The following is a 19,595-nucleotide window of genomic DNA, read 5'->3' as shown; positions in this document are numbered from 1 at the left end:
CTGGGTTTCCTTCGCCAGCTGCGTTCCCCAGGGCGCTCTTCATTCTACTCGCACACTCAGTAAGCAAAGGACTTTTCTCAAGCCTTTGTTTTGGTTGTTGTTTGTGCTCAGTACGGCGTGTTCGCGGCCGCAAAATTTGATTCTTCGCTCACTTAGACCGCGTCCTCTAAAACATGCAACAATCCACAAATAAACTACAGCCGGTCAGTGTGATTGATTCGGCGGAGTATGCGTTAGCATTAGTGTCCCCGACGCAGTACGGGGCAGCCGCTGCCGCTGACGGGTTTAGACCGTGCGAGAGGCTGGCGTGGCCCAGTCCGTCGGTCACCGGGCGACCCCTCCTCCACTCTCCTCGCCGTAATTCTTTGCTTCCACCTTCCCTTTCTCCTTAAAGTGGGATTTCCAGTTTGCCGCATGCCAGTCGACGCTTTCAGACGTATGGGGCGGACAGATTTTTCCGATATGAGTGTATGGATTAAAGATACGCTGACGCTCGATGCCTGTATAAAGCGAGAACAGTTTGGCTTAGCCAGCATATTCCTTATATTGACCGAATAATGATTTTTATTCTTTTAGTTTTAATTTATTTTAATGAATTCTTTTAATTAGCTAGTGACGCACTTTCCTTGTCGCATCTAGAAAGAAGCGTGAGATGTACGCCTTCCGTAGCCTCCGTCTTACGACAACGACGAGGCGCATCTTCGCATCATTCGTTGTGGCTATTCACCCCTTCGTTCCCCCACTTTCCTCGCAGGTATTTCGAGTTCGAGGTGCTCACGCTGGGGCCCATGAAGGTCGGCTGGGCGAACGCCAGCAGCTTCCTGCCCTCTTGCGAGCTGGGCGGCGACCATAACTCGTGGTCCTACGACGGCTTCCTGGTGAGCCCAGTCATTACGTTTGCCCTTGTTCCGGAGCCTCGAAGCGATGCTCTTCTTCTGACACGTGGAGAGAAAGATGACTCGGACAAAGCGGGCTCTCGTCTACTTCCCCGTGTGTTTGTTGCGCTATGAGTGTTGCGCTATGACGCAATGGCCGAAAGACAGGACACCTATGGGCCTGAAGCGCTTTCCGAGAGTCCTAGAGACTTTTGCTTCCGATATTATGTACGCTTCACGAAGGAGGTCGAAAGGCACAGGGCTTTACTTACCATGGCAAGCATGACGCGTCGCATTTGCAAAGGGAAAAATTTTAAATAAAATCAACATAGCACAGGTGAGAACACTTTTTAACATTAAATAGGTTAACCCTTGTTACACGGGCAGAGTTAACTGCGGTTAGCGTAACCGTGGTCAAGCGTAACCGTGGTTAGCGTATATTACACGGCGGACCAAACCGCAGTTACTCGACTAACCGCGGTTATCGCGAACCTAGCTTGGCGACCTCGATTTGCGTCGTTAACCAAGTATATGGCGGCGTCTGTGGACGGAAATTGCCCGTAGGCGTCCGAGTTTCGAAAAGCGTACGAGCTGGTGAACTTCAGCAACATACTTTTTTCGCGCGAAATCACGTTTCAAAAGCAACACATTAAAATAGGCAGTGCGTAAAGTGCAGTCCGACGGCGCAGCAGCAGCGTACTGCAGCACCGTCCCGCGATGCTCGAGCTGCACATTCTAACGCTGTAATTTGGAAAAAGGAACGCTCCCTGCGCCGCATCTTTAAAGTAGGCGACAAGTGCGCAACGCTCGCTGCATCGGATTTCGCGAGCTGACTGTGGTGTTGCCGCCTGCGAGCGCGGCGGACGACGGCGCTCTGACAGTGTGCTGACGGCGCTCTGACACTAGTCGTCGCTAGGCCTAACTTGTTTCGCATCGAAGCCACAGCGGACCGCGCTTTTGAATTGACCAGCGCTACAGTAAATGGTCTACTCATTGCACTGCCTTATTGACTACCCCATTTTCTCATGCTAAAAGAAGATCGATTTCAGCGATGGCTTAGCAGCGGAGCTACCGTGCAAGAGATCGGATGAGCCGCGGTGCACCAGCGGCAGCTGCTACGCCCTAGCTTGTATCGCAGTTATTACTCCTACCGTCAACTCGGTACAGATCACCGATCCTCGAGGAGGAATCATTTTTGACATTTCCTTATCCCAGGGCTTATTATTTACGACAGCATGAATGCCTAGCAGGGTTTTCAGACATTCTGGGCTAGTTGGTGTGACATTGTGTTCAGGAAAGTAAAAACAGCGCTAAATTCTACACAAAACACACAGAAAGACGGAGAGGACGGGCGCTGACTCCAACTAAGTTTATTGACAGCGACATGTAGCATATATATAGCCCGAAGAAGGTGAACGCTGGCGCCATGGCTCTGTCGCAAAGGTGTTGCCTTGGCGCGGACGGCTTGCAGGAGGTGCCCCGATGTATGTACTACGGCAGTGGAGGCAGTGCTGCCACCGGACGGCGCGTCGGACGGCACTCTAGACACTGCTGTACCTTTTGCTGGACTAGTTGGTGTGACATTCTGTTCTGGAAAGTAAAAGCAGCGCTAAATTCTACACAAAACACACAGAAAAACGGAGAGGATGGGCGCTGACTCCAACTAAGTTTATTGACAGCGACATGTAGCATATATATAGCCCGAAGAAGGTGAACGCTGGCGCCATGGCTCCGTCGCAAAGGTGTTGCCTTGGCGCGGACGGCTTGCAGGAGGTGCCCCGATGTATGTACTACGGCAGTGGAGGCAGTGCTGCCACCGGACGGCGCCGTTGGACGGCACTATAGACACTGCTGTACCTTTTGCTGGGCTAGTTGGTGTGACATTGTGTTCAGGAAAGTAAAAGCAGCGCTAAATTCTACACAAAACACACAGAAAAACGGAGAGGATGGGCGCTGACTCCAACTAAGTTTATTGACAGCGACATGTAGCATATATATAGCCCGAAGGTGAACGCTGGCGCCATGGCTCCGTCGCAAAGGTGTTGCCTTGGCGCGGACGGCTTGCAGGAGGTGCCCCGATGTATGTACTACGGCAGTGGAGGCAGTGCTGCCACCGGAGGGCGCCGTCGGACGGCCTTCTCGACACTGCTGTACCTTTTGCTGGGCTAGTTGGTGTGACATTGTGTTCAGGAAAGTAAAAACAGCGCTAAATTCTACACAAAACACACAGAAAGACGGAGAGGATGGGCGCTGAATCCAACTAAGTTTATTGACAGCGACATGTAGCATATATATAGCCCGAAGAAGGTGAACGCTGGCGCCATGGCTCTGTCGCAAAGGTGTTGCCTTGGCGCGGACGGCTTGCAGGAGATGCTCCGATGTATGTACTACGGCAGTGGAGGCAGTGCTGCCACCGGACGGCGCCGTTGGACGGCACTCTAGACACTGCTGTACCTTTTGCTGGGCTAGTTGGTGTGACATTGTGTTCAGGAAAGTAAAAGCAGCGCTAAATTCTACACAAAACACACAGAAAGACGGAGAGGATGGGCGCTGAATCCAACTAAGTTTATTGACAGCGACATGTAGCATATATATAGCCCGAAGAAGGTGAACGCTGGCGCCATGGCTCTGTCGCAAAGGTGTTGCCTTGGCGCGGACGGCTTGCAGGAGATGCTCCGATGTATGTACTACGGCAGTGGAGGCAGTGCTGCCACCGGACGGCGCCGTTGGACGGCACTCTAGACACTGCTGTACCTTTTGCTGGGCTAGTTGGTGTGACATTGTGTTCAGGAAAGTAAAAACAGCGCTAAATTCTACACAAAACACACAGAAAGACGGAGAGGATGGGCGCTGAATCCAACTAAGTTTATTGACAGCGACATGTAGCATATATATAGCCCGAAGGTGAACGCTGGCGCCATGGCTCCGTCGCAAAGGTGTTGCCTTGGCGCGGACGGCTTGCAGGAGGTGCCCCGATGTATGTACTACGGCAGTGGAGGCAGTGCTGCCACCGGAGGGCGCCGTCGGACGGCCTTCTCGACACTGCTGTACCTTTTGCTGGGCTAGTTGGTGTGACATTGTGTTCAGGAAAGTAAAAACAGCGCTAAATTCTACACAAAACACACAGAAAGACGGAGAGGATGGGCGCTGAATCCAACTAAGTTTATTGACAGCGACATGTAGCATATATATAGCCCGAAGAAGGTGAACGCTGGCGCCATGGCTCTGTCGCAAAGGTGTTGCCTTGGCGCGGACGGCTTGCAGGAGATGCTCCGATGTATGTACTACGGCAGTGGAGGCAGTGCTGCCACCGGACGGCGCCGTTGGACGGCACTCTAGACACTGCTGTACCTTTTGCTGGGCTAGTTGGTGTGACATTGTGTTCAGGAAAGTAAAAGCAGCGCTAAATTCTACACAAAACACACAGAAAGACGGAGAGGATGGGCGCTGAATCCAACTAAGTTTATTGACAGCGACATGTAGCATATATATAGCCCGAAGAAGGTGAACGCTGGCGCCATGGCTCTGTCGCAAAGGTGTTGCCTTGGCGCGGACGGCTTGCAGGAGATGCTCCGATGTATGTACTACGGCAGTGGAGGCAGTGCTGCCACCGGACGGCGCCGTTGGACGGCACTCTAGACACTGCTGTACCTTTTGCTGGACTAGTTGGTGTGACATTCTGTTCTGGAAAGTAAAAGCAGCGCTAAATTCTACACAAAACACACAGAAAAACGGAGAGGATGGGCGCTGACTCCAACTAAGTTTATTGACAGCGACATGTAGCATATATATAGCCCGAAGGTGAACGCTGGCGCCATGGCTCCGTCGCAAAGGTGTTGCCTTGGCGCGGACGGCTTGCAGGAGGTGCCCCGATGTATGTACTACGGCAGTGGAGGCAGTGCTGCCACCGGAGGGCGCCGTCGGACGGCCTTCTCGACACTGCTGTACCTTTTGCTGGGCTAGTTGGTGTGACATTGTGTTCAGGAAAGTAAAAACAGCGCTAAATTCTACACAAAACACACAGAAAGACGGAGAGGATGGGCGCTGAATCCAACTAAGTTTATTGACAGCGACATGTAGCATATATATAGCCCGAAGAAGGTGAATGCTGGCGCCATGGCTCTGTCGCAAAGGTGTTGCCTTGGCGCGGACGGCTTGCAGGAGATGCTCCGATGTATGTACTACGGCAGTGGAGGCAGTGCTGCCACCGGACGGCGCCGTTGGACGGCACTCTAGACACTGCTGTACCTTTTGCTGGGCTAGTTGGTGTGACATTGTGTTCAGGAAAGTAAAAGCAGCGCTAAATTCTACACAAAACACACAGAAAGACGGAGAGGATGGGCGCTGAATCCAACTAAGTTTATTGACAGCGACATGTAGCATATATATAGCCCGAAGAAGGTGAACGCTGGCGCCATGGCTCTGTCGCAAAGGTGTTGCCTTGGCGCGGACGGCTTGCAGGAGATGCTCCGATGTATGTACTACGGCAGTGGAGGCAGTGCTGCCACCGGACGGCGCCGTTGGACGGCACTCTAGACACTGCTGTACCTTTTGCTGGGCTAGTTGGTGTGACATTGTGTTCAGGAAAGTAAAAGCAGCGCTAAATTCTACACAAAACACACAGAAAGACGGAGAGGATGGGCGCTGAATCCAACTAAGTTTATTGACAGCGACATGTAGCATATATATAGCCCGAAGAAGGTGAACGCTGGCGCCATGGCTCTGTCGCAAAGGTGTTGCCTTGGCGCGGACGGCTTGCAGGAGATGCTCCGATGTATGTACTACGGCAGTGGAGGCAGTGCTGCCACCGGACGGCGCCGTTGGACGGCACTCTAGACACTGCTGTACCTTTTGCTGGGCTAGTTGGTGTGACATTGTGTTCAGGAAAGTAAAAACAGCGCTAAATTCTACACAAAACACACAGAAAGACGGAGAGGATGGGCGCTGAATCCAACTAAGTTTATTGACAGCGACATGTAGCATATATATAGCCCGAAGGTGAACGCTGGCGCCATGGCTCCGTCGCAAAGGTGTTGCCTTGGCGCGGACGGCTTGCAGGAGGTGCCCCGATGTATGTACTACGGCAGTGGAGGCAGTGCTGCCACCGGAGGGCGCCGTCGGACGGCCTTCTCGACACTGCTGTACCTTTTGCTGGGCTAGTTGGTGTGACATTGTGTTCAGGAAAGTAAAAACAGCGCTAAATTCTACACAAAACACACAGAAAGACGGAGAGGATGGGCGCTGAATCCAACTAAGTTTATTGACAGCGACATGTAGCATATATATAGCCCGAAGAAGGTGAACGCTGGCGCCATGGCTCTGTCGCAAAGGTGTTGCCTTGGCGCGGACGGCTTGCAGGAGATGCTCCGATGTATGTACTACGGCAGTGGAGGCAGTGCTGCCACCGGACGGCGCCGTTGGACGGCACTCTAGACACTGCTGTACCTTTTGCTGGGCTAGTTGGTGTGACATTGTGTTCAGGAAAGTAAAAGCAGCGCTAAATTCTACACAAAACACACAGAAAGACGGAGAGGATGGGCGCTGAATCCAACTAAGTTTATTGACAGCGACATGTAGCATATATATAGCCCGAAGAAGGTGAACGCTGGCGCCATGGCTCTGTCGCAAAGGTGTTGCCTTGGCGCGGACGGCTTGCAGGAGATGCTCCGATGTATGTACTACGGCAGTGGAGGCAGTGCTGCCACCGGACGGCGCCGTTGGACGGCACTCTAGACACTGCTGTACCTTTTGCTGGACTAGTTGGTGTGACATTCTGTTCTGGAAAGTAAAAGCAGCGCTAAATTCTACACAAAACACACAGAAAAACGGAGAGGATGGGCGCTGACTCCAACTAAGTTTATTGACAGCGACATGTAGCATATATATAGCCCGAAGGTGAACGCTGGCGCCATGGCTCCGTCGCAAAGGTGTTGCCTTGGCGCGGACGGCTTGCAGGAGGTGCCCCGATGTATGTACTACGGCAGTGGAGGCAGTGCTGCCACCGGAGGGCGCCGTCGGACGGCCTTCTCGACACTGCTGTACCTTTTGCTGGGCTAGTTGGTGTGACATTGTGTTCAGGAAAGTAAAAACAGCGCTAAATTCTACACAAAACACACAGAAAGACGGAGAGGATGGGCGCTGAATCCAACTAAGTTTATTGACAGCGACATGTAGCATATATATAGCCCGAAGAAGGTGAACGCTGGCGCCATGGCTCTGTCGCAAAGGTGTTGCCTTGGCGCGGACGGCTTGCAGGAGATGCTCCGATGTATGTACTACGGCAGTGGAGGCAGTGCTGCCACCGGACGGCGCCGTTGGACGGCACTCTAGACACTGCTGTACCTTTTGCTGGGCTAGTTGGTGTGACATTGTGTTCAGGAAAGTAAAAGCAGCGCTAAATTCTACACAAAACACACAGAAAGACGGAGAGGATGGGCGCTGAATCCAACTAAGTTTATTGACAGCGACATGTAGCATATATATAGCCCGAAGAAGGTGAACGCTGGCGCCATGGCTCTGTCGCAAAGGTGTTGCCTTGGCGCGGACGGCTTGCAGGAGATGCTCCGATGTATGTACTACGGCAGTGGAGGCAGTGCTGCCACCGGACGGCGCCGTTGGACGGCACTCTAGACACTGCTGTACCTTTTGCTGGGCTAGTTGGTGTGACATTGTGTTCAGGAAAGTAAAAACAGCGCTAAATTCTACACAAAACACACAGAAAGACGGAGAGGATGGGCGCTGAATCCAACTAAGTTTATTGACAGCGACATGTAGCATATATATAGCCCGAAGAAGGTGAACGCTGGCGCCATGGCTCTGTCGCAAAGGTGTTGCCTTGGCGCGGACGGCTTGCAGGAGATGCTCCGATGTATGTACTACGGCAGTGGAGGCAGTGCTGCCACCGGACGGCGCCGTTGGACGGCACTCTAGACACTGCTGTACCTTTTGCTGGGCTAGTTGGTGTGACATTGTGTTCAGGAAAGTAAAAACAGCGCTAAATTCTACACAAAACACACAGAAAGACGGAGAGGATGGGCGCTGAATCCAACTAAGTTTATTGACAGCGACATGTAGCATATATATAGCCCGAAGAAGGTGAACGCTGGCGCCATGGCTCTGTCGCAAAGGTGTTGCCTTGGCGCGGACGGCTTGCAGGAGATGCTCCGATGTATGTACTACGGCAGTGGAGGCAGTGCTGCCACCGGACGGCGCCGTTGGACGGCACTCTAGACACTGCTGTACCTTTTGCTGGGCTAGTTGGTGTGACATTGTGTTCAGGAAAGTAAAAACAGCGCTAAATTCTACACAAAACACACAGAAAGACGGAGAGGATGGGCGCTGAATCCAACTAAGTTTATTGACAGCGACATGTAGCATATATATAGCCCGAAGAAGGTGAACGCTGGCGCCATGGCTCTGTCGCAAAGGTGTTGCCTTGGCGCGGACGGCTTGCAGGAGATGCTCCGATGTATGTACTACGGCAGTGGAGGCAGTGCTGCCACCGGACGGCGCCGTTGGACGGCACTCTAGACACTGTTGTACCTTTTGCTGGGCTAGTTGGTGTGACATTGTGTTCAGGAAAGTAAAAGCAGCGCTAAATTCTACACAAAACACACAGAAAGACGGAGAGGATGGGCGCTGAATCCAACTAAGTTTATTGACAGCGACATGTAGCATATATATAGCCCGAAGAAGGTGAACGCTGGCGCCATGGCTCTGTCGCAAAGGTGTTGCCTTGGCGCGGACGGCTTGCAGGAGATGCTCCGATGTATGTACTACGGCAGTGGAGGCAGTGCTGCCACCGGACGGCGCCGTTGGACGGCACTCTAGACACTGCTGTACCTTTTGCTGGGCTAGTTGGTGTGACATTGTGTTCAGGAAAGTAAAAGCAGCGCTAAATTCTACACAAAACACACAGAAAGACGGAGAGGATGGGCGCTGAATCCAACTAAGTTTATTGACAGCGACATGTAGCATATATATAGCCCGAAGAAGGTGAACGCTGGCGCCATGGCTCTGTCGCAAAGGTGTTGCCTTGGCGCGGACGGCTTGCAGGAGATGCTCCGATGTATGTACTACGGCAGTGGAGGCAGTGCTGCCACCGGACGGCGCCGTTGGACGGCACTCTAGACACTGCTGTACCTTTTGCTGGGCTAGTTGGTGTGACATTGTGTTCAGGAAAGTAAAAGCAGCGCTAAATTCTACACAAAACACACAGAAAGACGGACAGGACGGGCGCTGACACCAACTAAGTTAATTGTCAGCGACATGTAGCATATATATAGCCCGAAGAAGGTGAACGCATGCGCATTCCTTACACGGCAAAACACACACACACACACACACACACACGGACTATAACTTCTCATAATCGCGTATTTTTTAACAATCTGTGCTCATTTCCTCGTAGGGAGATAGAAGTCGTGCTGACGCACCTGCCACCCCTCTCTTTGATAATAAAGGCTTCTGCCAGTTCGCGCGCTAATCTTTACTTCTGGTTAGAATTTTAATCTCCTCAAGTCGTGGTACACAGTTCTTTTTATTTTCATCAATGCAAGAGCGGCAATGGGCGGGTAGGTTTTCGAACGAATCTGATGCGTTCCCTAACGACCTTCTATGTTCCCCGGCACGCTCGTTGACGCAGCTTCCAGTCTGACCGACGTACACCTTGCCACATGTAAGGGGGATCTCGTAGACCACTCCCGTGGCACACCTTACGTAGGGATTTGAGTGCTTCTTCCCACACCCAGATGTTTCTTTCGCACCTCTGCTAATCTTGGGGCACATCTTGGCCAATTTGCAGGGGGCGGAGAAGACCATGGGAACTCAGAACTTGTTGCCAACTCGTTTCAAATTGTGGGACACCTTGTGCATATATGGTATCACCACTGGTTTGGCTTCACCGAAAGTTTCTTTCCGGCGTTGCCCCTTTGGTTTGCCCTTAAATTTCTGCAGCAATGCCTCGGTTACGGCAGCCAAGATGTGGTCAGGGAACCCTGCTTTACGCAGTCTGTTCACCTCGCCCGCATCATGTGAGAGCACGACTTGAGGAGTGCTGATTATATAGAAAGGGTGGCGATAGCCCTCTTGACAGTTTTTGACAGAGCCGAATCATACGGTAAAAAATATTTCTTGGCCCTGGGCAGGTAGCGCCAGCAAACACTTCCGTACCCCAGCTTAATATTAAGGTCCAAAAAATGGAGGCAGTCCTGTTCAGGAAGCTGAAATGTGAAAGACAGCCCTTTCCCATGTTGTGCGAACATTTCTAAAATTTTCTTGGCAGTCTCCTCATAGCGGCCTGTGTCATTTGTCTTTAAAATCACTAAAAAATCATCAACATATCTAAAAATTTTTAGGACAGTTCCGTCGTCAGTTAGTGATGCGAAAATGTTGTCAATGGATGCGAGAAAAATGTGATATAAAAATGGCGCGACACATAAACCGATGCAAAGGCCCTGGCGTTGTAGGAACCGCCGGTTGTCAAACTGGATGAAGGTTGTGGGATCGTCAACACCGCAGTGACGGTGTGCTAATTAGGTGGCACTTCGCCCACATATCGCGGGTTCGGGCCAGAGCAAGCTGAGGGCACTGCCAGCGTTTGGTGCGCGCCTGCGCTCTCGCTCCGAAGGAAGAAAGGCACAGTTATTTGAGAGCACAAGTGTTTATTACACAGAAAGCTGCATTACATAACACTGCACTAATCCCCAGACCTGGGTGCACCCCATAGCCCCGCCGCAGCACCCGAAAGCGGGCCCGCGGAGCCGCGCGCGCAAAGCAAAGACAACATACGCGCGGGACAGCACAGCTAAGGGCGATCGCATGCCGCGCGGCCAACCAAAGGGTCAAATCACGCGCAGCGCAACACGAGGAAGGATGGCACATCTTGACGACGCAGGTCGCACATCGATGGCTCATCGCGCGTCGTCACCAGCAATGGCCGGCGATGACGGAGAACCAGCCAAATCAGGCCCTCCCGAATCCGTAGCCCGTCGGCGCCGCACAGGCGGGCTACACGACTCCGGAGGTTCGGGCCTGGACTCAAGCATACATACTAGATGCGCACGTTAAAGCACCCGCGCTCTTGGGCCCCCGGCAAAGGCCGAGGCACCCGGGAGCCAAACTCTACGCACCTTTCTGCTGCCCGAGTCGGTGGCGATCTCCCCGTTCATTTCCCGCTCGGGGCCTCTCGCCGAAACAACGCCCCCCAACTGTCACTCGGGGTGACCCAATGGGGACGCCAGGTCGAAGCGGGAAGAACGGAAGGGAGGGTGATTTACTGCGCTTCTCGAAAGAGCTTCCCTTGAAAGGGAGGACAAGCAGCGTGGCTGCCCGCATTCTGCTCGCGGACACCCCACGGGGGGTCTCTCTAACGAACAAAACGGCAGAAGCGGGCGCACACTCGGATAGCCCAAGAAGCTCAATCCCCACGAGGTGGACTTAATATAAAACTCTAAAAGAGACATAAAATTATGCAGTAACAGCAGAAAGATACGGGCGATGTGCACGCTGGCTTGTCGCCGCTGCCTAGTGGTGCCGAAGGGTTTCCAATGCTTGTTTTATAGAAGCAACGAAGTCACGTGATGGCGATGCAGCAGGTCACAGCAGAGCCGATGTTGACGCCTACCGGAACACCATAGTGGTCAGCTTGCTTCTAGCGTTCGTTGGCACGCACGCTTCAAGCTTGATAGTCGCCGGCGCTTAGTGCGGCTGCTTTGCAAGTGGCCTGCAGTAACAGCAGGAAGATACGGGCGATGTGCACGCTGGCTTGTCGCCGCTGCCTAGTCTCAAACTCGTTTTTTTTTTTATGCAGTAAAAATTTGTAACCTTTTTCCTCACAGTATTTGTATAAAACAGTTCAGTGGTTACACAAGATCCTTCAAAGTAATTAATCAATGTTTGCACAAGGCAGAGATGATGTTGACCTGTCTAAACGCTTTCGGTGTTTCTGTACCGCAGGCTGTCAAGAGCCATGGCGGTGCAACGGAATCCTACGGAAAGCAGTGGATGATCGGTGACGTCGTCGGCTGCATGCTGGACCTGCACGACAGAACAATAAGTGAGTTCCCGATCTCGGTGAACGGGAGCGGTGCAGGGTTGACCGGAGACCATTGGGAGACGACTTTGTCTTGCAGTGGTGCAACTGGGCTGGCGTTTAACACTAAAGATAATCCTTAATATCCGTCCTTCCGTGTACGTCCTGCATTTTCTGAGGTATTAATATCATCTTGGTTCCCCTCCCCTCATTGTGAATCAGAAGTGTTCCTACTAAGTGCGCTCTTAATTTTACTTGACACGCAGGCTTCTCCCTGAACGGAGAACTGCTTCTGGACAACCTCGGCGGCGAAGCTGCCTTCTCGGACATTCCTTGCGGCGACGGCGGTAAGTGTTCTCTCGGGTTCGAGCGTGCAGTACGAGCCAGCTCTGCGATTTGGTCACCTCGCGCACTCAGGCCGATACGCAGCAGCGATTAGAAAACTCTCTCTAAATAGAAGTAAAGCTTTTTGACGGGCTAGTTGGTACATATTCATATTTGAAAGGGTGTGCGCTAAAAAGACGTACACAGGAAGAAGATAGAGACGACAGGAAAGAAGCGCAACTTCCAACTTTAATGACGACAAAAGAAGCCAGGCGCACTTATATATCCGCTGATAACCAGATATGAGCTGCGTGATGAAGCGTGACCCCAACAACCAAACAAAAGACAGCGCAAAAAAAATGCATATCTAAGTGACATTAAAAGAAACCCAAGAATGTGAACATATCAAACACCTGCCGAGGTAAGGTAAAAAAGTGGGATTCATATCGGCTGATAACAATGCATAACAACATGGGAAAACAGAGCTGTATGAAAGATGACACTGAAAAAGAGGATAACACCATGAAAAATGCCTAACAACACGACGAAATTTATAACAAAGAACAAATGAAAGATGGAGATAAAAACCGTGTAAAGGGCGGTAAATAAAAGCACATTAGAACATCTAAAAGGACACTAAAACATAGAGAGGCGAACGGGTAAATAGTCTAGATGTACCCATCCAAAAAGGCAAGTTCATTTCTAGAAAGGTTAATAGAAGGCGTGCTAACGCACTTGTCTTTCCTGAGGTGAATAGAAAAAATAGAAAACCACGAGCGCTGTCCTTTTTTTCTGCCCTTCTTGCAGCTCGCATATTTACGACTGCAGTACCTGTTTTCACGTTAATGAAACGACGCTAGCAGAAACAGATAATATTCTTTACTTGAAATTAAACAGCGCTACATATTTAGATGAATACATAAATAGAGAAGAGAGGACCAGCGCTTTCTATTTATTCGTCTAAATAGGCAGCGTCGTTTAATTTCAAGAAAAGCAAATGTATCACCAAGTAGCCCCGCTACGTGTGTTGTTAACAAACGGATTATCGATCGCGTGGAGCACGCTGATTTGCTGCATGGATTCCAAAGGACGGGTCTTGGTCATCGAGCCCTGGCTGAACCTTTGGTCGCGCTTGAAAGAAAGCAAGCAGCGTAAGGTTTGCTTTTCTAAAATGAGAGAGATTCAACAGACCTTCCCAGCTTTCCGCCCTTCGTGTTGGTGAAGGGAAAACGATAGCGGCGTCGCGGACCACTTGGATGGCTGTATTTGCCCAAGCGGCGTAATGGTCTTTCAGCAAAAAATAGACCGCAGATCAAAGCGGGACAGTGCACAAAGTGTTTATATTCGAATTCTCGTGACCTTTGACCTGGAGCACTCCGCTGCCACCTTTCGCGCTCTGTAGCTGAATGTAAAAAAAAAAAATCTAAAATAATTTGATGGCTCCCATGCACCGCTGCCGCTGAATTCAAACAATACTATATTTCGTTCTGCAGTCCGCTCAGCATAGTGCACTGGAGAAAGAGTTTTGCGTTGCCCAGAAGCTTCGATTAGATGCACTGTCGCGCCCCTTTCAAGGAGCGTCTGAGGTCGAGATTGCCGACGAAGTGAGTGCTTTTTTCAAGACGAATGTCACTTTGACCGATGCAATCCGCTTCGGGAAACTCCGAAAAGCGTCTCGCAGGCCACGCAACCACGTGTGGTTCGGATCCCACCGGCGGCATGTGGTTGTTTTTATGCGAAGCATATTGCTAGAGCTACCACTCACGCCGTCGCCGTGGGACCCCCACGTGACACCGTGACGTCACACCACGTGACATCGGATGAGAGAGCCGGCCTCCACCTCGCGCCGTCGCCGTGGGACCCCTAGCCGTCACACCCGCGCATTCCCGCGCATTTCGAACGCGCGTTCACACTCGGTGTATATGAAACGCTCGCTCCACCGGGCAGGCAGACGCGGCTTCCGTGGCAATCCAGGCGCTCACCCAACGCGCGTCTCGGGGTTAGTCGGCGTTCCGCTGTAGCCATGCCGTTGTCTTCCCCCACGATGAAGGCTTCTAGTGGTTGTATTAAAATGACCAAGTATTCAACCAAGGAAAGCCATGTATTACCAAGCCTAGCCACTAATATGCTTCGCATTCCCCAGGCTTAGCCAAGCTGAGCCTCAGCAATTTTTTTCTTCTGCTTTTCTAATCAATTAGCTTTAAGCGATAACATATTCATTAATGTTCTAAATTGAACAACACCATAAAATAAACAAAGTAATTCAAAATTAAAAATCCCCTGTGCTCCTTGGTTTCTGTGGCTGTTGGCTTCTCTCATATTTATATTGATATTTATATTTATATGCCCTCGCGTAATACGCACGGAGCGCACGGAAAAGCGCTAGGTTTTTGAACTGGGGATTTATTGCATCATCAGGGACATTACATGCCCCTGATGATGCAATAAATACTCAGTTCAAAAACCTAGCGCTTCTCCCTGTCTTCTCGTTCGTCCTGTCTTCTCTTGTGGTTTTTTTTTAAGGCGAAAGCCTTTAATGGCTCATACTCTCGTCCGTTATCAGATTATCAGAGGTTGTCACACCTTTGGCGGTGTTTAACTCGTGTTAACTCGGGAACTAAAATACATAGGAGAAAACGAATGGTCGCTTCAGATAGAAAAGGAAAAAATGAACCTAGAAGCCAAGTGTGATGACTCTAGATTATTTAGTTAATTAATTATAGGCAAATTTGTTGAAATTGCGTCGAAATACCGCGGATGTCGATATAGTCACGGGAACGGTGTTACGTCACATCCACCGGAAGTCGTCACGGCATAGTGAAAATTTTCACAAAATGGTCGGAAAAACGCCGCATTTGTGTCAAATGAGATGGGAAAATCTGTATTTAAGCGTAATTAACACTGAAGATTCCCGAAAGATGTATAATTTAGGTATCAATATAGCCACGGGAACGGTGTGACGTCAGATCCACCGGAAGTCGTCACGGCATAGTTTCCTCGGCTTTCGCCTCTTAACACTTCAGTTGCCAAAGTGTCCTCGCAATTTTTGGTTTGGTTTTGGTTTGGCTTAACGTCCCAATGCGACTCACGTTGTGAGAGACGCCGTAGTGAAGGGCTCCGGAAATTTCGACCACCTGGGGTTTCTTTAACGTGCACTGACATCGCACAGTACACGGGCCTCTACAAAGTCGCCTCCATCGAATTTCGACCGCCGCGGCCGGGATGAACCCGCGTCCTTCGGGTCAGCAGCCGTGCTCCGTAACCACTGAGCCACCGCGATGGCGTCTTCTCTTGTGCGCTATTATATTCTTTTTAAGCATGATCCACGAACATGTACGGACTTGTTTTCTTGTGAAGTGCATTTTCCAGTGCGTTCATTTTTCTTTTTTGAAATATTATCAACTTCCTGTAGTTTTCTACTGGCACACTGTGCAATTATATGTATTACTGCATCTATATGTGGCCATTGGGTTCAGCGCGAGGTGCACAATATAAAAGAAAAACAGGAAAAATGACAACCCAGCACCAGCCTTCCATGTAGTGGACAGCAATGCCGTCGATGGTTTTTGGGAATTTTTCAAGATCTATTAAGAGGAGGCACCTTTATTCTTTCTTCATCGGGACGCGCCATACTGCCCAACAAAGATATGGAAAAATATCTTCCTTGTTCCATTGCTGCCACCTTTCGCTCAAGCCGCAAAAACCTTCGGCAGTCTGCTGTAGACATTTGCAAGGATTTTGCCCCGGTATTCCCTTGTAGAGTGCCTCCATGGACCGTGACACGTCGTCCAAAGTCTGCTGGGCTCAACTCCAAGAGGCCAGCCTAAAAGCCACATGTCACGCACAAGCGTAGACAATGTTTTGAGTCCATCTTGAGATACAGCTCGCCCGCCGCTGCGGGCGAGGGTGGCACTGGGGAATATGCTCAAGCTTAGGCTACACGCAGCATAGATACCCCGAAAGTGCAAGATTGAACATGCTTCTGAACGAACCAGCGCAAAAAACACAACGGACAAGAAAAAGGCGGAACACGACGGACAGCAGCGCTCCTGTCCGTCGTGTTTCGCCTTTTTCTTGTCCGTTTTTTTTTTGCGCTGGTTCGTTCAGAAGCATGTCCTACCAACTAGCCCAACAAGTGCTGCCCTAAGATTGAACAGCCGCCGCACTAGATCAGTTGGTAGAGCAATGGACGCGAAATTCGGAGCTCTTAGGTTCGGATCCCGCCGGCGGCATGTGGTTACTTCTCAACTTTCTGATCAATTATCTTTCAACCGTAAAGTAATTGCGTTATTAATTTCTCACTGTTAAACGCAAGTTGAAAGAAGTAAAAAGTAAGAACGTTCTCCTGTGCTCTCCTTGCTTTCGGTGACTGTTGGCATTCTTCATTTTCTATATCTATATATGTTCCTGCTCTCAGCATCCTATGTGCCGGCGTGCACTTTCGGCATCGGACAGAAAGCCAAGCTGGTGTTCGGCCATGACGTCAATCTTCTTCGTTTCTTCACCACCTGTGGCCTTCAGGAGGGCTACCAGCCTTTCTGCGTGTAAGGGGCGACGTGTCTTTCTCTGCGCCTGCATTTTGTACTAAGGGCACGTAAAGCTCATAGAAGCATATGTTTTACGAGGAGGTAAAGAAGCTCTGTTGAAGGAGCTTTATCAGTTGTAGAATACATAAGGAGCGCACAATCCGATGTGGTATGATGCGACGGAGCGTTGTGCATATTGCGCGAGGCCATCAACGCGTAATCGAAGGTATTCAAAATAGGTGCCAGTTTATTCGGGTGAACAGCTGGGGTCGTAATCTATGCCCTTGTTCCTTATTCGCTAAACATCCCACTTGGTGTGAACCTATTGCCATTATCATTTCTTCGATGTGGCATTGTATCACAGTCAACCTTTGCGAATCTGACAACTGCTCGTCTGCTCGTAATGTGCTAGTGGCATGATGACAGACCTAATTGCACAGCATGAAATGATGCGTCACTGGCCTCTTCTTGTGCAGCATCGACCATTCTAGACCTCGATTCCCAAGTGCCTCTAAATTTTAAAGTTGAAGTTTATACTAAGTTCCCCTAGAATAGTATTAAAGTCTGCACAGCGTTATTTCTGTACTGATTCGTGTAATTTGTGGTTTATTCCGGGCAGTGTTTAAAAAGCTATGAGGCTTCGCCGATTCTTGAAGTGAAAGGCATGGAGATCCGTTAAGCCAAGGTAGCAACCAACATGGCTTCACTTACAGAGGCCGTGAAGCGTCAATCAGGTGCAAAGTTTAAAATTTCCAAAATTGCATCTTTAAGTGTAATATCTTGAGCAAATTAAGCGCGAACAAGAGCACTGAAACACGACCAGCAAATTGCGAAGGTCTTGGCCGGTGGAAGCTCAGTGCTATGCCTGCATATCCTCTCCATGTAGAGCGCACCTGTTCTAGTGTTCGCATTTGAGTTTCTGCTGAGGATAGAACGCTGTCTTTCTCTCTGTGTGTCCCTGGAAACAGCAACATGAACCGGAACATGACCTTCTGGTACAACAAGGACGAACCCATGTTCGTAAATGTGGACGACGCCTTCTCGCCGAACGTCGAAGTGAACAGGATTCCGGCGGGGTGAGCTTCCAGAACTGTCATTCCAGCTCACTTAGTTAATTGCAAGTTTGTTCAGAACTCTGAGTCAAATACAGAAAGTAACGTTACTTGCTTTGACAAGAAGGTCCAGGGTATTGAAATTGTGACGCACGCGCTAAATATCACAGGTCCAGTAATGTTAAAGAATTATCAGAACGTTAAAGACTGAAGAAATGAATACCGCTTGTTTAGAGGCTTTAAAAATGCAATAAGTGCGCGCGCGTGGCATCGTTGATTAAGAATTAACGCTGCGAGTATGTTTATATTTATTTTTGTTTTTGTTTTCACGTACATTTTCAAGTGCATACAATTTCTTCTATTGAAGCAAGTGCACAGCATCTTGGACCCGCAATAAATTTTCATTATAACAGGTGCTACGTCTTGGCTCGTCATCTGCACGTGAAGTGCTCACTATGGCAAGCCTCGCTTGTGCCTACTTGCCGAAGTTTAGCCCAACCATAGCACCGGTTGTACTCCAATTTTTTTATTTATTTCTCCAACAAATTCACGTTGCACCTGTCACTTTTCCAACGCAGAGGGGAATGTCCTCCCGCGATCAAGATTACGCACAAGCTGTTCGAGTCCGTGGAAAAAGTCAACTACGAGTTCCTGAGGCTGAGCTTGCCAGTGTGCTGCCAAGAGAATCTGATCGAGTAAGTTCCGCCTAGGCACATGCTCTTTCACAGCTGCGTGGAGAATTCGCTTACCGTAACGTAAACCGAAGTGCGGACGAAAGGCCGTTATAACACATGCTGATTTGTTATGTCATTGTATGTGCGTGCAGGTACCCCGAAAGTGAAACGGAGCATGAGAGCGGTCGAGGAACGTCTCCTCAGCTCGCTCAAGCAGGGCAAGCGCATGCATGCTGACGACGAGGGTCCGGTGGACTCACCCGGCAGTTTTGACGCTCGCCTTATCACTGGCACGGGCAAAGCCACGCATCTTTCAGCAGTGGTCGTCAGGGGCGCTTTAATGCTTCACGCGGGGATCAATCGCTGTCCCGCAGTGATTCGGTGACTGGAAAATGAGCAAATCTTTCGGCACGATGCGCGCCAACGATAGATCCCGAAGTGAAGCATTTACGCGCACCTGGCGGTCACTGTTGAAAGATGCGTGGCTTCGGCCGTGTCAGCGGCAAGGCGAGCGTCAAAACTGCAGTATGGGTCCGCCGGACCCTTGTCGTCACATGCATGCACTTCCCCTGCTTGAGCGAGCTGGAAAACAGTTTTGGTTTGGTTTGGTTTTTGGGGTTTAACGTCTCAAAGCGACTAAGGCTATGAGAGACGCCGTAGTGAAGGGCTCCGGAAATTTCGACCACGTGGGGTTCTTTACCGTGCACTGACATCGCACAGTACACGGGCCTCTAGAATTTCTCCTCTAAAAAAATTCTAGCCGCCGCGGCCGGGATCGAACCCGCGTCTTTTGGGTCAGCAGCCGAGTACCATAGCCACTGAGCCACCGCGGCGGCTTGAAAACAGTTTTCCTCTTGGTGCACCTGACTGCTTGACTTCACGAGCGAATTCCGAGCTCATAAACCGCGGCAATGTAGGTTAGCCTGCCGCGCATGGTGCGTGAAGGTGTAGTTATTCGTAACTCGGTCAATATTTATTTTCAAAGAACGCCAGAGTTTCAACATACTCAGGAGTCTTCACTTTCTTGGTTACCCTGGCTGGCCTATTGCGTTCTTGTATCCCCCTACAAACGACAACTGATGTGGGAGTTATTGGTTTAAGAAATCAAAAAG

The 19,595-nt window shown here is 50.3% G+C and overlaps 1 protein-coding gene across 5 annotated transcripts in view; it reads left to right on the top strand.

Moving 5' to 3' along the window:
* Positions 1-19,595, top strand: part of LOC149326691 (ryanodine receptor-like) — a 539,764-nt gene that overhangs the window by 185,118 nt on the left and 335,051 nt on the right. For all 5 annotated transcript variants that reach the window (XM_089562900.1, XM_089562898.1, XM_089562899.1 and 2 more), the window contains exons 30-35: positions 755-878; positions 11,832-11,931; positions 12,174-12,254; positions 16,649-16,775; positions 17,726-17,833; positions 18,388-18,504. In XM_089562900.1, coding sequence (XP_089419026.1) covers positions 755-878; positions 11,832-11,931; positions 12,174-12,254; positions 16,649-16,775; positions 17,726-17,833; positions 18,388-18,504 — 657 coding nt within the window. The remainder of the gene's footprint in view (positions 1-754; positions 879-11,831; positions 11,932-12,173; positions 12,255-16,648; positions 16,776-17,725; positions 17,834-18,387; positions 18,505-19,595) is intronic.

Source organism: Amblyomma mixtum, chromosome 10 (genome assembly GCF_055824585.1).
Source record: "Amblyomma mixtum isolate Tamu chromosome 10, ASM5582458v1, whole genome shotgun sequence".
NCBI lineage: Eukaryota > Metazoa > Arthropoda > Arachnida > Ixodida > Ixodidae > Amblyomma > Amblyomma mixtum.
The sequence above is the reverse complement of the archived record's forward strand: the minus strand, read 5'-3'. Positions and strand labels throughout refer to the sequence as shown.